The sequence below is a fragment of the Nestor notabilis genome, unplaced genomic scaffold (assembly GCF_000696875.1).
Source record: "Nestor notabilis isolate BGI_N333 unplaced genomic scaffold, ASM69687v1 scaffold7310, whole genome shotgun sequence".
Taxonomy (NCBI): Eukaryota; Metazoa; Chordata; class Aves; order Psittaciformes; family Psittacidae; genus Nestor; species Nestor notabilis.
In genome coordinates, this window is record NW_009910634.1 from 66,372 (window position 1) to 82,679 (window position 16,308).

Below are 16,308 nucleotides of genomic sequence, written 5' to 3' on the forward strand. Positions count from 1 at the left end.
ATTACAGATTATTATACATTTGCTATTCACAGACACTGAGATCTCAATGTTGTTATTTAAGCAAAGACAACAGAGCTAAAACTAATACTTAAAGAAGAAGAAGTAGTTAAGAAGCCATACAAGAAAAAGATCATGTGTTTATTAGTACTGAAGAATACACAGCTTGGAATCCTGAGGAGGAACAACTCATCTCCTACTAAACACATAAAAAATAAGTGGAATCTTCCACTTGGGTGGAACTGAATTCTGAGGAACAACAGAGACAGAGTTCAGTTAGTTATTTTGTAACTGTGCTCTGTGACAGTCATTTATTTCAGTCAATGGGATAACTTACGAGCAACCTTATTATTAGCTTCTTGTATTATATTTCAGTGCTATGTCATTTATTAAAATACACCAAAATCTTAACAAGTAATTTATAAAAGAAAATTATAAGAAACAATCATATCAGAATAAATAAAATTGTTTACATCAGTCAAGAAATCAACAAGTGACATTACACAGATGAGTACAAGTTTCTGGAAACAGAAAACTACTTATTAAACACCTTTTTCCTGAATTCTCACGCGCTGTTTTCAAAATGTTCCATTTGAGATCTACCTGCACCCCCTATGCAATTATGAAACATTTCTTGCCTTTCTGATTTTAAGATTAGTAGGTAGAGAAAGAGAATATTCTGTGATATAACAGATTTAGCCTTTCCCAAGTATAGCAGTATGCAAGAAGTACAGACAGGCTTTACAGATGCCATAAACCACCATAAAACATTTTATTCCTCAGATTTTCAGGGGGGAGAGGAAGGAAAAGAAAAAGAAAAAAAACCAAGATTCACAACTGTTTTAAGCACTACTTCTCTACAATGACATTAGCATCTGACACGACCAACTGAACTCAAGGAATTAGTGTAAGATAAACATATTACTCACATACTGTTGAAGAGCTCTCGGTAGGTTTCATCACCTTTACCTTCCGACATTAGGCTGTCCAGTTTGTCAATCAGTTTTGCTTCCACCTGCAACATATAAGTGTGGTGTAAACAGCTTCTTTTTCCTTTGATGAGATTAGAGAAAAACGAGGGAAGATTTGTTTTTATGTAAGGGACTCTTCTAAATGCCTGTCTTAGAATTACTGCTCAATCATGTAAATCTGATAATAAGTCACTCCATCTCTTTGAAGCTGTTGCCATTCCCCAGGTTTGTGGGGTTTTCTTTTTTTGGTGGTGGGTATTTTTTTTTTTTTTTTTTTTTGAGGGAGGGAGGGAGCTAATTTAAATTGAGCAACGTGACTTTAAAACTACAGGCTGAGTAGCATTTGCTGCTGCTAAGGCAGCTATCTATTTATGGAGTCAGACAAAAAGCACACAGCCCAAATAAATTGCCTGAATTCTCACTGCAGGGCTGTAAGCACAAGCCATTTTCTTAGACTTCATACAAATATCATCTTTTCTGACCCGCGCCCCACCCTTTGTAAAATAATTCTTAGAAATGTCTGTACTGTTCAGCACACCTGGGGGCTCAGACTTACTTTCCCAGCCTTCCTTACCTGTCAGTGTATTTGGTTAGAAATCCAATTTGCTGGATTTATGTATTAGCTATCAAACAAACTTACAGTACATAGCTGGTAGCTAATGACTCCTTCAACACATATTTTTAAGTGTATTGATTATAAAAAATACAGAGTTCAGGCTACACTGTCTTAATATTTAAAGCCTCCTTTTTAGTAGTAATGTATTAGCAACCACAAATCTAGAAAAGAAACCAAGCTATTGTCAAGATATTTTATTAGAGAATAAATCTATTACAATTTACATTTAAACCCAAGCTGAAAACACAGAGAAGCAGAACAAGTGTATTTTTTCCTTCTCACTCCTTGTTAACATTTCTATGGTGATTTTTAACAATAACCTTATGTATTGACAGTGGAAAGCTACCTACCTACATCACATGCACTCTTCTGTTCTTAATAGTTTGTTTTGTGTTTCAGTCATAGCTCCCACCCTGAGCATTATGATTGCCTAGGAGTAATTCAGATACTTCTGCTTTCCTTCATTTGAAGCAGCAGGGAGGAGGGTACTGAGAAATGGTTTGAGGCAGTCTGAAAGAACTGAGTGGGAGCTGTGGGAGCAGATGGCACACTTGGTCGTTACTTCCTAGCCCGTTACGAAGGCGTCTGAGCAACATGAATACTTGGATCCTTACAGAAGAATGTTCCTCAGAAAGACCATTCTATCTTTTTTCATACTAACCGGAAGGGAAGCTAGTTGAATCCTATCCTACCAGTAGTCTGTACTGCTGTAAAGCAGAGATGAAAAACCATCACAATGAAATCAGCCTTGTTGAAGACAACTCAAGTCTTGTTTTTTCACTTTGGCAGGCCACAGATTTTATCCCTCATCTTACATTACTAACATGATGGCATTAATTGGAGAATCCTACTACCCCTGCAGTGAGTAAAAAAGAAAAACCCTTGTGATCCCTTTCCAGCAGGTATAATGCCTTCTCCACCCTGAACCACCAATGGTTGGGACCAGCCCTCTCTGAAGTGCTTGAATTTCAGTCCTGTTTTAGAAACAGCTTCACACACAGTACCTGTTTAAAGTTGCCACTTCGCCTTTGCTCCCAGTCCATCATGTCATGGAAAATGGGAATCATTACATTCCTCAAGTCTGGCTGAGGGATCAAGGTCACTTCCAGGAAGGGGCCAATCAATGCTGGAATAAAGTGAAGCTTGTGTTCCCCTAAAATGAAAATGAGCATGAACTTGAATGGGAATTGGCTGTCCTGTGAGCTATCAAGCAATCCACATACTATCTGAAGAATTAAAAACAATAGCACACTAAATGTTGATTTATCTCATGTCTATCACAGCATGGGCTACTTCTTAAGACCAAAGAAGTGAAAAGGTGCAGAAAATACAAGAAGATAAGGCCAACATAATTTATCAGAATTTACTACGTAATACTGATTTCAGAAGTTACAGTTGGTTATCTGTATCCCAAGTTAGTCTTCCAGAAGGAGAACAAAGACAAAACACTCTTTGGGCATTTCACTTATTTTACACAGGCATGGGTTGCTTTCTAAGCTCTACATTCTTGTGTTTACAAAAGGGTTAACTGTGCTCATTAAAAAGAGGTAGGTACTTTGGTTTTTACCTATCTTTAGTTTTGTGAGTACGAAAATTAAAATACCTGGTTTTACTGCGCAAAAGGGAAGATGTGACTCAGCTGTTCTCAAAATCACCTGCTTTAAAATCAGTACTAAAACATCTTCCATTGATTCACCATATTCTACTTAGCAGAATACTAAGTTCTGTATTTAGTGCACTGACTTTCCAAGCTTTCCAATTTATGTCCAGCCTACCTCTGCATATTCCAGTGGGCAGTCACCCCTGCTTCCTGCTCTGGTGTCTGTGCAAATGAAAACCAGACTTCCCTTTGCTGGAAATATCCTGGGATGCATATCCATATTAAAGCAAGGTGACTATACAAGGATCAAGGTTTACAACTTAAAAGCTTAAAATACTGACTAGTGTAACACCAGTTATATGAAATATCCTGAATACAGTATTTAATTGGACACATTACAAGATGAACTCCATACTGCACCCCACGAAAGCCACCCCTTCAAAAGGCATCGTGATTCCCTCCTTGCCTGTATACTAGGTTCCATTCAGCAGAAAACAACATGAGTGGGGAGATGATGCAGACTAATGTCTTATCCTAGCATGCAGGAGTGAGTCCTTGATAGACCAGTTTAGAAATATCTGGTACCCAAATAATGTATCCAAATAATTTAGAGGGATGCCTTAGAGTGAGTAAGCAATACTAAATACTGTAAATAAGTAAAATATGCCACACAATGAATGTTAACAAGCTATGAATAAGCAAGTATTTCTTATTCTGAACATTTCTTTTTCTAATACAAGCTGATCAGGAAGATCAGTTTTTTACAGCTACATACCTTGCTGGGGGAAAGATGGAATTGAAATGACAGTATCTCAGAACCATCAATGGACTTTATACCATTAATGAGCCCTTTAATGAACTACTGAATAATTGAAATACAAAGATGACAAATGTAGTGTCCAAATCTTCTACTCAGCTTTGATTTTTTTATCCAAACAACTTTTAACTTCATTTCTTTGATGTCCATACTTCAAACAGTTTGCATGGTTATTGATTATAAATATAAAAATGTTCCTAACTTTACATCCAAGCATATATTTTTCTCATGTTGTCCAATGTGTCATTTATACATCAGTCACTGATTTGTTTATGCCTTTATATTTCAGTGCAACTAGGACTTAGGGGAAGATTTGATGCAAATCCAGTATCTCAAGAAAACTTCAGAATTAAGATATATGTCTGTCCCTTAAACTGTCTGGCAACAGATTTAAAATTGTGAACATAAGTGTATTTCCAGGCATAATAATTCTGCCCAGAGAAAGCGGTAATTTCTTTTCTAATTTTCTCTGATGGCATTCTTTTGGTTCTCTCTGAAGAAACAGGGATAGGTCAGATTAAGGCTCAAAAAGGTTTTTATCAAGGCTCAGAAAGCTGAGTTTAGCTCTAAAGAAGGAAGCTACAGATGACTAGGGTTTTCCTAAACTTAATCAAGACTTCATGTGAATTTAGTTATCAATTCTATCACTGGCAAGTGCATTTAACAGATAAGAAGTAATAATCGGTTTGCATTTTATGAGCTTCTGATGATCAGTTTAAATACTTACCTAAATTTTGCCACATGCTGAAGATTTCACATCCCATTGTTACCCGCATGTCACCATATCTGCAATGTATTAAAACAGTGAAAGACCATTTAAGAAAACCAAGTTCACATGTCATTCTGTGACACTGTTAAATGAAATGTCTCATTTGAGGTCCATAACAAAATGCTCTACAAGTGATGATTTCTTCCAAGTTTTTGCTTTTTCTGTGGTACCCAGCAAAAACCAGATTCCTAAACCAGGTTTATTTGAAATATTGTCAAAAGCATCAGTTCTTTCTAAAAGCTACGCATCAGTAACATAGCTGTGAAGCAAAAGGTATTTTTTGCAGTAATATGATAACAAATAGCTTTTCTCTAGCTTAAAGAAATATAATTAATTCATATAGACAACAGTGCTGTGCCTGGCAGAAACACCTGAACCAGCGTGAATTAACTTATGCAAGAACTGGAAATCAGTGTTGCCACTGCTGCCATATGGCTACTTTGCTACCAATATTTGAACCAATTTGGGCACTTCTACAAAGGCTATCAGCTCTGAAGACCTATACAAAGGGTCAGAACCAACTTCCATTCTAGACAGTGGAAATCACAGAATCACAGAATGATGGAGGTTGGAAGGGACCACCAGAAGTCATCTAGTCCGACCTCCCTGCTCAAGCAAGGTCCTAGGGCACGTTACTTAGGACTGTGTACAGATGGCTCTTGAGTATCTCCAGGGAAGGAGACTTCACAGCCTCTCTGGGCAATCTATTCCAATGCTCAGTCACCCTCACAGTAAACAAGTTCTTCCTTATCTTCCAGACATGAGTGCAGGAACTCAAACTTGAATAACTGAAGTGAAATTTTGGTTAAGGGAGACATGATTTCATCCCTAGGATTATTTTTCTTTATTATTTTAATGAAAAAATATTTAAGAAGCCATTTAACTGGGGGAAATTAGGGATTTCATTATGCAGCATAACTGACTGTATTCGATAATGAATCATAGAATGATAGAATTATAGAATAGTTAAGGTTGGAAAGGACCTTAAGATTATCTAGTTCCAACCCTACTGCCATGGGCAGGGACACGTTGCACTAAACGATGTCAACCAAGGCTCTGTCCAACCTGGCCTTGAACACTGCCAGGGATGGAGCTTTCACAGCTTCCTGGGGCAACCCATTCCAGTGCCTCACTACCCTCACAGTAAATACTGTTGTTGTTATCTTTTTGGTAGGCCTTTTTGCAACATTCCATGTCTTACATTTTGGAAAGTGTTTGATCTATTACAAATTTCTAGAAGCTGACAGCAGTACTTACTTTTCTAAAACCTTTTTCTTTTTGGAAGGTGTGAACATCTCCAGTTGCAGACATAACTGGTTTATAAAAATGACAGCAAGAAAAAAGTAGGAATCCCATATCTACAACAAGCATACAGCATTTGGTTATTTCATTTTCTCAGTACCACCATTTTATGACCACTCAAGATGCAAATTTTCAAATCACATCACTTGTTTCAGTCTCAACTAATGAGTTACTCAAACTAGTTTTGACTAAATTTCTTTGCGTTGAAATATACTTTTTACCCCACAACGTTCAGCAGAAATACATCTGTTTTAAATATTCTACATCTCTTAAATGGAATGGTTTCAGAGTTCCAGATAATTTTTTTTTTCATCCCTCCAAATTGGAAAACTCTGAAACCATTGAAACATTTTTTGCATATTTAAATACAGGAGTATAAAAAGTTATGCCTTTAAGTCCAAAACAACAACAATAAAAATTCTGACACCTCAAAAGTTACTGCATAACAGAATTGTCATTCTCCAGCCTGTCCTATTTTATAATATTGTTTGTAAGTCTCACTTGCTGCAGACTTTGTTGGACAACACTGAAGCCAGGTATTGTTAACATATTGCAAATATACAGATGTTTTGTGCACATGCTTCATGAATCAGATGTTGAATCTTCTACTTAGAAGATTTAAGAGAAATTTAAAGATGATTTCACAGTAATTATTTAACTCAATTATAGATGCCCCATTGCAGGAGGGAGAAAGAAGTGTATGGGAAGTCCAATTCCAGACACTGCAGTTCTACAGGATAGCAGTAACTTTGCTAAGCAAGTTTAAGGACATAGATGCCTTGCCTACAAGCAATTCTTGGATCAGTTTTAGTCCCTGAACTTGTGGAACTTCATAAAGGATAGGCTTCCTTTATCTACTTGTCCAGTTATGACAAGTAGATAAACCTGCATTCCCACCAATCTTTCCAACAGGAGCCTGGATTTTCACAGAAGCATCCACAGCTCTGCTGGAAATCAACAGGAGCTCACTGTCTTCTCTAGGAAAGAAGCTCTGCATTTTTTATGATGAAGCATTGGACTAAACTCTTTTGGTTGGGCAGAATATTCATTCAGGTTTCCATGGGAATGGGTCTTTTCAGATGCATTCCTAGGTCTTCTCATCTGAATCCTAGAAGCACCATTCATTATTTCACAGTTTATCATAGGTGCCATATCTCACTATATGAGGTACTCTCTAACATCTTTAACTACATTCACCATGCAGTGTCATAATGTTCTAATTTTAACTATGCAGCATGTTAATTGGTCTTGAGAGGAATTACAGAAATGCAAATCAGTATTTTTGATAAATTCACATTGATTAAAAATGGAATAATTTTCCTTTCTGCGATAACTCCATAATAACAGACAAATAAGAAAATCAGCTTCTACGATCCAAAAAATGGCTATGCAAAAATCCTGAATAAGTAGTCTAACATAGAAGCTGATGTAACAAAATGAAAAATAAAAAGAAATTGAAAAAAAAAAAACCCAAACCCCACAGCACACCTGACTTTTAAGACAGTCCTTTATTTAAGAAATAAAATAATCTCTGACCTTGAAATTGCTGATTTAGGATATGGTCTAGCTGTTTAGGTGCTGGAGCTAGGTTTAATTACAAGCCACAGGGATGACGTAGCAGCTATTGCATCTATCTTATGTTAGACACATTTACTCTACCTTGTAATCAAAGTTTTCATTTAAGAAGTTTTTACGAAGGGCATCCGAAAGGTACAATACTGTAGTAATGATCACACTGGGAAGAAAAGAATGAAAAAGACAAGAGATTTCATTAAGTGAAAATTCATATTTAATACTCAGAGTCAGACAATTTTCCAATGAAGAAATAGATGTAGCATGCAGGGTGGCATTAAATACTACAATTTAAACATATATAAATATCTGACTACTAACTGCACCTATTGACAGAAAACATGCAGATTAAGAAAAAAAACCCCAAATGTGTGATGCAAAAATGTGTGCTGAAAACAGATGTTTTATATAGAATATAACTGATCAGCAAGAAAAATCATGAATTTTGTGTTGCAAATACTGCTGATACGAGATTTAATACACACTTTGTCCTACTAGCACTGGTATATACAGTTGGGCAACTTGTTTTCATCTTTCTTGGTACTGAAAGTATGTGCATATAGATTATAAATATAAAATATCTAATAATTACCAATATAAAATATTGAAAGCCCTAAGGACAAAGAGCCTTTTTAATGACAACAGATAAACGCAAAACTGCATGATGTCTGCAAGAAAGATCTGCTTCTAAAGATCTTTATTCTGTATGCTGCAAATGGTCATGCCTTACCCTGCATTGACACCTGCCTGAATTATATTCATCTATCTTAGATAAATATATACGACCCCAAACCTTTCACAGTGGTGGTCACCAGAGGTCATTGACAGCCTTGTTCATTGTAGCAACCAAGTTTGGTAATCTACTGAAACAGAACATCCTTAAAGATTATTTAAATACAATTCATGTCAGTGATTCAACTCTCAAGCTAACCTCTGCTTAGTGCACTCGTGACTATCACCAGATTTAGTTAAACCAAAAATTATTTTTGAAAGCTTACAGGGGAGAAAACCAGACAAATATAGCATGATCTTTTCGCTGCTACACTCATGTATTTTACAACAATCAAGCGTATGAAGACCTTCTGAGGAAAAGCTTATATCTATACATTTCATTTCATTACCATTTATCTACTATTAATACATCTTTGAGCATGGTTCTTGACCTGTATGCTGTTACAATGCTAAATTTGTTAACCCATCCATACTTTGAATTTCATTTTTTTACCATTTTTAATTCAAGATGAAATGTTTTATATTTAGTAACTGCTATATATATATATATATATCTTTTAAAGGTATACAATATGTTTCATCTTCACAACACTTAAGAATTACATGTTAATCAGCCCACCTAGGAGATAAACTGTATTATTCTTCCGGCATGTTTGACAGATTTCAAGTTTATAAATACAAAATGGTTTTGTATCATTTAGCTTATTACTAGTTCAAATGTTTCCTTCCACTTTTTTACTTTTAAAATGACTGTCCCTGCCAAATTATTTTACCTTCTGGTTTGATGTGTCTGAACACCTGTAACAGCCAAGTCTCAGACTGATTTTAGAACACCGCCTGAGTCTCATGTGTCATTCATTCCCAGTTCCATTGCTCAAATGTAATTTTCATACATATTATTTTCACAACAATTACATTGTAGCTTTCCTATCCAAGCAGTGTTCCATGTTTAGCACTCATCTGTACTGTTTACCCCACTTTTCCACCAACAGGGAGTTACAGTGTATGTACAGCACACCCTGTTGCAGCAAGGAAGACAAAGTAAAATGTTAACAAACTGTAATACAAGCAAAGCTAAGAATCAAGGCATGGATAAGAAGAGAGTCCTGTCATTCTTGTTATTGTGCATGACTTAATTTACAGCCCATATGTTTTGCAAAATGGAAATAGTTTGCATATTTCAGGAAGATGTTCTGATAGAAAAGGTCAGATCGTCAGAACTCTTGCTACATAAAATTCCAACCTAAGTCCAAAGAAACAAATCCCTGAAAATTTGTATGCATTCCATAAGATCTTAAGAACTGCAACCATACTGCCAAGTTTACATTACACAGTTCTATTTATGTCTGAGACAACTCCTTTCTTGCCACATTCCTTCCATGGCAGGTGAAAATGAAAAGAAGTATCTGCTTCAGTTCTTATGAGAAGGTGATTAGAACAGAAAACTTAAAATGCAATTTTTTGTGTATTTTTTCCAGAATTTTCCTGGGATAACAGAATAATTGCAATGCATGTATTTCTTGCTATAGGCAACATAGCTCAGGTTTGATTTATTTGGTAAGTCAAAGATATGATGTGGATTAGTTGGTAAAATATGGGTCTGTAGTAAGAGTGTATGTTGTAGATAAAAAACCTCAAAACATCAGACTGAAGATAGAAAGATGAAACCATTGGTTTTGACCCACAATCTACTATTGTGAACCTACAACATACTAAAATCAGGTTTGATAGAAAACATGGTGAAGATTAGGGGTTCTCTTTCCACTTTTCCTACAAGTAATGCAGATTCTATTAGGAAAAAAAAAGGTAAAAATACAGGAAGCAGAGACAGCAGCCAGAGGACAGATGGACAGATGTCTGATCTGGTACAATACTCACGAACCAAGTTTCTTCCCAGCCAACAATTTAAAAACAGCAGCAACAACAACATTTACTTAAAATCCATTTGAGAATCAAACTAGAAAACATTGAGTTTGTGATAAGACTTGCTTTAGTTCCTCTTACCACCTGCCACAAATTTGTTTAGAACCACTGACTGTATTACAGGAGAAAACCCTCTGCTTTTAGCTGCTATGTGGGCTCATACACAGAATGCTAACGCAAGGCCCTTGTTTCCAGAGTGGTTTTTCCATCAGATTTTCAGAGCAAAGTTTTCTGCAATAATCTGTTTGAACAATCCAAAGCAGCTCCCAGACGCCACAACAGCAGCTCCACAACTGGTCTGCTGTGTGGACTGTGCTCTGGCAACGTTGGATTTTGTCTGGGCAGCCAATGGTAGAAAGTGAAAGCTTTCTTTTTTCATTCTGATATGGGACAAATATATAACATTCTCATTTCATCCTTTGCAGAGTGAAATCTGCCTGAGCACAGAGATGTTTGAACAAAAAAAGAGCTTATTTAATATTTCATAAATGAAATGAACTTAAGAGCCACACATATATAATATATCTATTATTATATGCATATAAACTTATTCATACATGCATACGTATGCATATATATGCTTTTTGTGACAGACTGAAGGTCAGGTTCAGTTGTTACCAACATTTTGTATTACATAAAAGCAAGAATGTTAGCAACACTGTGTATTACATAAAAGCAAGAATTTTTGTTCATTGTAGGAGTCTCAGACTCCCACACCATGGGCGCTAACAGGATTCTTCAAAGCAGCCATAACGATGAAACTAATGCTAATTTGATGCCTTCCTTTACTGTGTAAAGTTGTTTGAGCAACTTTTTAAGAAACAATAGTAATGTCTTTCGGTCATCAGATAACCAAAAGGATTCTCTGCTGAAAGTCCCTATAGCCAGCTCTCAGTAGACACATTTGGAATTTTAGTATAAACAATACGTGATAGAAAATCTTACTTTACAGACCAATTATTTTACTATGAATATATTCATACACCCATACACCCATTTTTGTATGCTTATAAAATTCAAATTGAGAACTGGATCATCTAGCATTTCTAACATTCAACAAAATGCAGTTACGATATACTTAGTTAATCATACAGCATTCTTAAAAATTAAAGCTTCTTGCATACTGAAAGCAGTGGAAAATTAGTTCACCGTTCAATAGTACACAGCTATAGCCTGTTATAAATATCACACCTTTGCCCAGCAAGTAATAGAAATTTACTTAGCTCTCCAACAGCTGCCTCAATTATTAATGAAACATGACATACCTGGAGTTCAGGTGTCTGTTACATGTTCTCAAAAGATGTCAGTGAATTAAAGCATTACATAAGTGATTCTTTTCCTAAACCTTACGGCAACTTAAGTAAGTAACCCCTACATAGTGATTTCCTGTTGAGAGACATTATGAAGGTGATATTGAGAAGCTTCAATTTTAGTCTGGCATGTTTTATTACAGAATTTTGGATTCCTCTCTGGCACAAGGCAACTGATTCAGACATCCTTCTATATTATGTGGTGCTCATTTGAAGTTACAAATAGAAGCACTGCTTAGGGGGCCAGCAAGCCAGCTTACTACCTACTTGATGTAGAAAGTAAGTCTATCCCTATAATGAAAGAAATTAAATTAAAATTATATTTTCCATGGCATATATAAAAAGATATTTTTGTCACTCAGTAGTAACATCCATGTTAGAAATATCAGATCACCATAAATAATTATTTTGCTTTGCTTATTAGCTCAGTACAGCTATTACAAGGTTATGCAGTTTTAAACAGAGTGAATTTCTGTCTCATTACTCGACCGCTAGAAGCCAGTAAACATTAAGGAATTTTTTTGCATGTTCTTCTCCTTCCACCACAGAACACAATTCAGAAAAGATCTATTTCCCTGCTTTAGTGCTAAGTCTGCCTTTTATAATGTTACTATATGTCTCAAACTGTGGAAGTCACTTGGTAGTTTTATAATGCTGGCCATAAGTTTCATTTGGACACCCGACATTCAGAATTACAGATCACACATGCGTCATCGTGAAGTATGTTAATTTCTGGATAGTTACAGATTTGTCTTCTTGACCTTACAGTATCTTCTGCAGTTTTTTTATCCCAGACAGCATTCAAATATCAGATGCTACATAGTTACTCAAAACATTGCAACAAGAAAGAAAAAAAATCCAGAAGCCAGGGGGCAGCAATATTTCTATATATAAATATTGTATTTTGAAAGAATTATGGCATTTTAAGACCTAAAAATATTTCAGGTAATTGAAGTTCTGCATATATTAATAAGAGTAAAAACAATTTTTTTTCCTTTTTCCCCTCTCAGGAAAATCTTATTACCTGACTATATCCTTGCCAGGGACTCATTTCTTCCCCAGGCTAAATCTCTCTTCCTGTAAATACCAGTTAGTTTGAATTTTTATATCACTCTAGGGACAGGGAAGAGAAAAGACAATGCTGCTGGTGATGTGACTGCAGTGATGGGTGAAGCTCCCAAGACACACACTTGCCATCAGATAAGCTACCATTTCTTGGGCTGAAGCCCAGACAGCGAGAAGGCAGCCATCTGACATAGGAAACATGAGTCATTTTATTCCTGGGAGGCAGGAGTTAGAAAAGATCATAGAATACCAGGTTGGAAGGGACCTCAATGATCATCTGGTCCAACCTTTCTTGGCAATGCAAGACCTCGACTAGATGTCCCAGCACCCTGTCCAGCTGAATCTTAAAGTGTCCAGTCTGTTAATGGATTGATTATACTCTTAAAAAGATGGACTGGACCTTCTAGTTTTTCCTTTTAGACATGAATGGAGTAAGGTGTTGAAGAAGTTTTGCCTTCAATCCTGAAGAGTCCTAAGTCATTGGAAATGCTCTGGCTCATCAAGTGAAGCTCAGGAAGAATGGCTCACAGCCACTTCTGTCTGTGGTGCAGGCAGTGCCCTAATTTCTCATCCTGCCTCCAGGCTCTTCTCTTTGCAGTTGAAGATTTTGGGTTTTGACAATTCTAGCAAAGCTACTACTATGTGGTTCTGTGCTTTTGAACACCCTGAGGAAGCTGAAGGCAGTCACTGCAATGGCAGTAGGGGTCTCAAGTTAAAGGAAGGAGCTACTCTTCAGAAACAGCTCTGGAAAAACTAGTTCTCCGCAGCCGAGGAGAGAAGGGGATTTTCCTTCCTGCTGCTTCATGAAGGCACAGAAACTAAGCCATAGATATGTAACATAGGAATGATGAGTTTTCAATTCACTACACACTTTAAAATATACCTGGCCAAGGCCCTGTTTCACAGCAAACCAGCATTTCCTCCACAAGGGAACGAGTGCCTAGTAAAGCAATTATTGAATGTTGAATTAGTAACGATGTATTTATATCCCGTTTGCTGGCAGTAGTGCTTATGCAATTGTGCGTTATTGGGTTCAGTTGGCCGATCTATTAGCCAATTGCCATGGCCAATTTCCACTAGCAGTTATCATCAGCTTCTGCCTATCTTCTTTGCCTGACAGAACTGGACATAGAGTCACCTCCTAGATGGTCAGAAACAACATGACAAGGATTAAAAAAGATATGTGTGAAGATAACCAAAATACTGCTGCAAGTAAATATCCTTTTGCAGAACTCAGTATCATAATCTTGAACACAACCAGTCTGAAAAACACATGTCAAGGTTGTTCCTAAGTCTTAATTTTGTACATGTCAGCTGTTGCAAAGCCATCTGCTAAGCCAGCTGTTTCTGGAATATATAACAATTTCTTAGATTATACATTTAGTCTAAAAGTTCCGATGTTTTTGCCCTCCTTCCTGTGTTTCTCAATTTATTTCTTCAGCATGACTATCAGATGCAGGTTGGCATCAGCCATATCTTCTTTAATATCATACACAGAAACAAAAGATCGTATGAAGATCATACGCATTTTTTGATTATTAACAATATTTTTTTTGCTGGTATTCAAACTTAGCAAGATTAGCAACACTGAGGCATTAAAAATGACAAAAAAAAGACAAAGTTTGAACAAATATTATGATGCTTCCAAATCCACGTAACAAAAACATATGAACACAATTTTGCCAAATCTAATTGTAACAGTAATATTTTTACTAGTATTCTGAATAGCACCATGAATTTAAGTTCTTTAGAGCCAGCAGGCACAATGCAAAATACAAAACTATTTCCTTCAGGCACTGCAATATGTACCATGAAAGTTTATGTCAATCCTGAATTCTGGATTCCTAGGTCTTCCCAACACAATCCCCCCTCCTCTGCTGACACTGGTGTTTGCATAATTCTGTTGACTGTTCAGCTGGCTTATCTGATCTAAAGCTAAGCCTACAAAAAAGGAGAGCTGGTGACATAGGTGAAATAAAATTCAGTAGTTTCAGATCCATTGTAATGACTTCTCAGAAATGCTGGGAAACTGTTTTTCTAAAAATAAGGCCTGAGCAGAGAAGGGATAGTTGAAAGGCAGGTTACAGCTCAAAGTACCACCAGGCAGTGCTTAGAGCCCTGCATTACTGTTGCTTGTGCAGTATCTTACTTCCTGATTTGTGATTTTTAATTTGTGATTATTCTGACAAGTACTAAATTGACAAACAGACAACATTGTTAATGATATCACAGCAGATAATTTCTTCTTGGGAGCAAACAGATCTTTACCAACTCAGCATTTCAACAAACAGATTTGAAATGAAGTTCTGTTGAGACTTGTCATTTGCTACTTGGAAAACAAAGCGATGCTTAGCATCTTCGTTCTGTAAAAGTGTTTCTGAGTTTCCAGTGCTTACTGAAATTCAGAATAGAAAGCGGTACAGATTATATTATGAATTTGTCATGTAAAGTAAGTCCAGAGATGTTAAATCTTAAAATAAAAAATGAAAAACTGCAGCCAGCATTATAAAAGATATTTTAATTTTTTATTACATACATCATATAATTTTATTTATACCATGATATTTGCATACTACCCGTACTTTTTATTAACATTAAAAAAAAGCCTTACTTGTTTGCAACCAAACGCATCACTGTCCAGTCTTTTGGAAACATCTCTGGTCGTATTAGTATCCGAAATACAGTGAAAATCTGCAGCAGGAAATCCTTTGGAAGGAAAAGAAGAAGTCATATGTCTTTGCTGCTTTAAAAAGAGCAGTGAGCTTTAAAAACATTTTAATCGGAGACAAAAATTCATCATAGAAATAGCAGAATTGCATTTTTTATCAACATAGATAAACTTCTGAGTATTTTTTCTTTTTTTTTTTTTATTCTACAACAAAGATTCAAATAGTGATTTAATTATTTTTTATTAAAAGGAGGAAAATAATTTAATTTGTCATTTGATTGACAGCAACACATAAGAGAAATGTCAAAGATGCATTTGGTTTCCACCCATACACTTCCACAAATGTGATCCCGTGAACAATTTGCAAATCAAAAAAGCACTCTGCAAACACTACAGGGTTTGAGTATGTCCTTAATCATGCCAGGTTTTCATCACTTTCAAAATTTATTCTGGAGTGACATTATTTGCTGGGAAAGAGAGGGAGCATAAGGACAATTTCATCGTTGGGTTTGCAAAGCCCAGAGAATTCAATAGTGATGCCCAGGCCCCTGAACTGTTATTGCAGCTGGCTGGCTGTATACAGGTCACTTTACCATTCTGCCTCACGTGCTGAATCTATAAAAATAGTGAACATGTAAGATACTTTGAATGTGGAAATCACTGCTTAAGATCTTTCAGCATTATCATCTCCTGTGTCATTCAACTCACTAATAAACAACTAAACTATTCCTCTTCATGCACAATTTTTCAGATTTTCTTTTCACAAACAAAATTAACAGAATTAGTGCGGTACCTGACCTTGAAATGTTCTGTATTGATTCTGCCCACATCACCTGTAGAGTTAGCCTGAAACACTGATGTGATGAAGATATAAACAAAGGATACAAAATCATTTTGAACACCAAAATATATTCTCAAGTGCATTTATCAATGTGCAGATGACGGGCATTGCACAACAGATGTCTT

The 16,308-nt window shown here is 36.1% G+C and overlaps 1 protein-coding gene across 1 annotated transcript in view; it reads right to left on the bottom strand.

Annotated features, from left to right (window-relative positions):
• DOCK4 (dedicator of cytokinesis 4) overlaps window positions 1-16,308 on the bottom strand; it is a gene marked incomplete at its 5' end in the record, with an annotated part of 119,538 nt that overhangs the window by 38,476 nt on the left and 64,754 nt on the right. Inside the window, 6 exons of the mRNA XM_010011020.1 lie at window positions 927-1,012; window positions 2,589-2,737; window positions 4,729-4,787; window positions 6,028-6,128; window positions 7,732-7,807; window positions 15,286-15,380. Of these exons, the coding sequence (XP_010009322.1) occupies window positions 927-1,012; window positions 2,589-2,737; window positions 4,729-4,787; window positions 6,028-6,128; window positions 7,732-7,807; window positions 15,286-15,380 (566 nt within the window). The remainder of the gene's footprint in view (window positions 1-926; window positions 1,013-2,588; window positions 2,738-4,728; window positions 4,788-6,027; window positions 6,129-7,731; window positions 7,808-15,285; window positions 15,381-16,308) is intronic.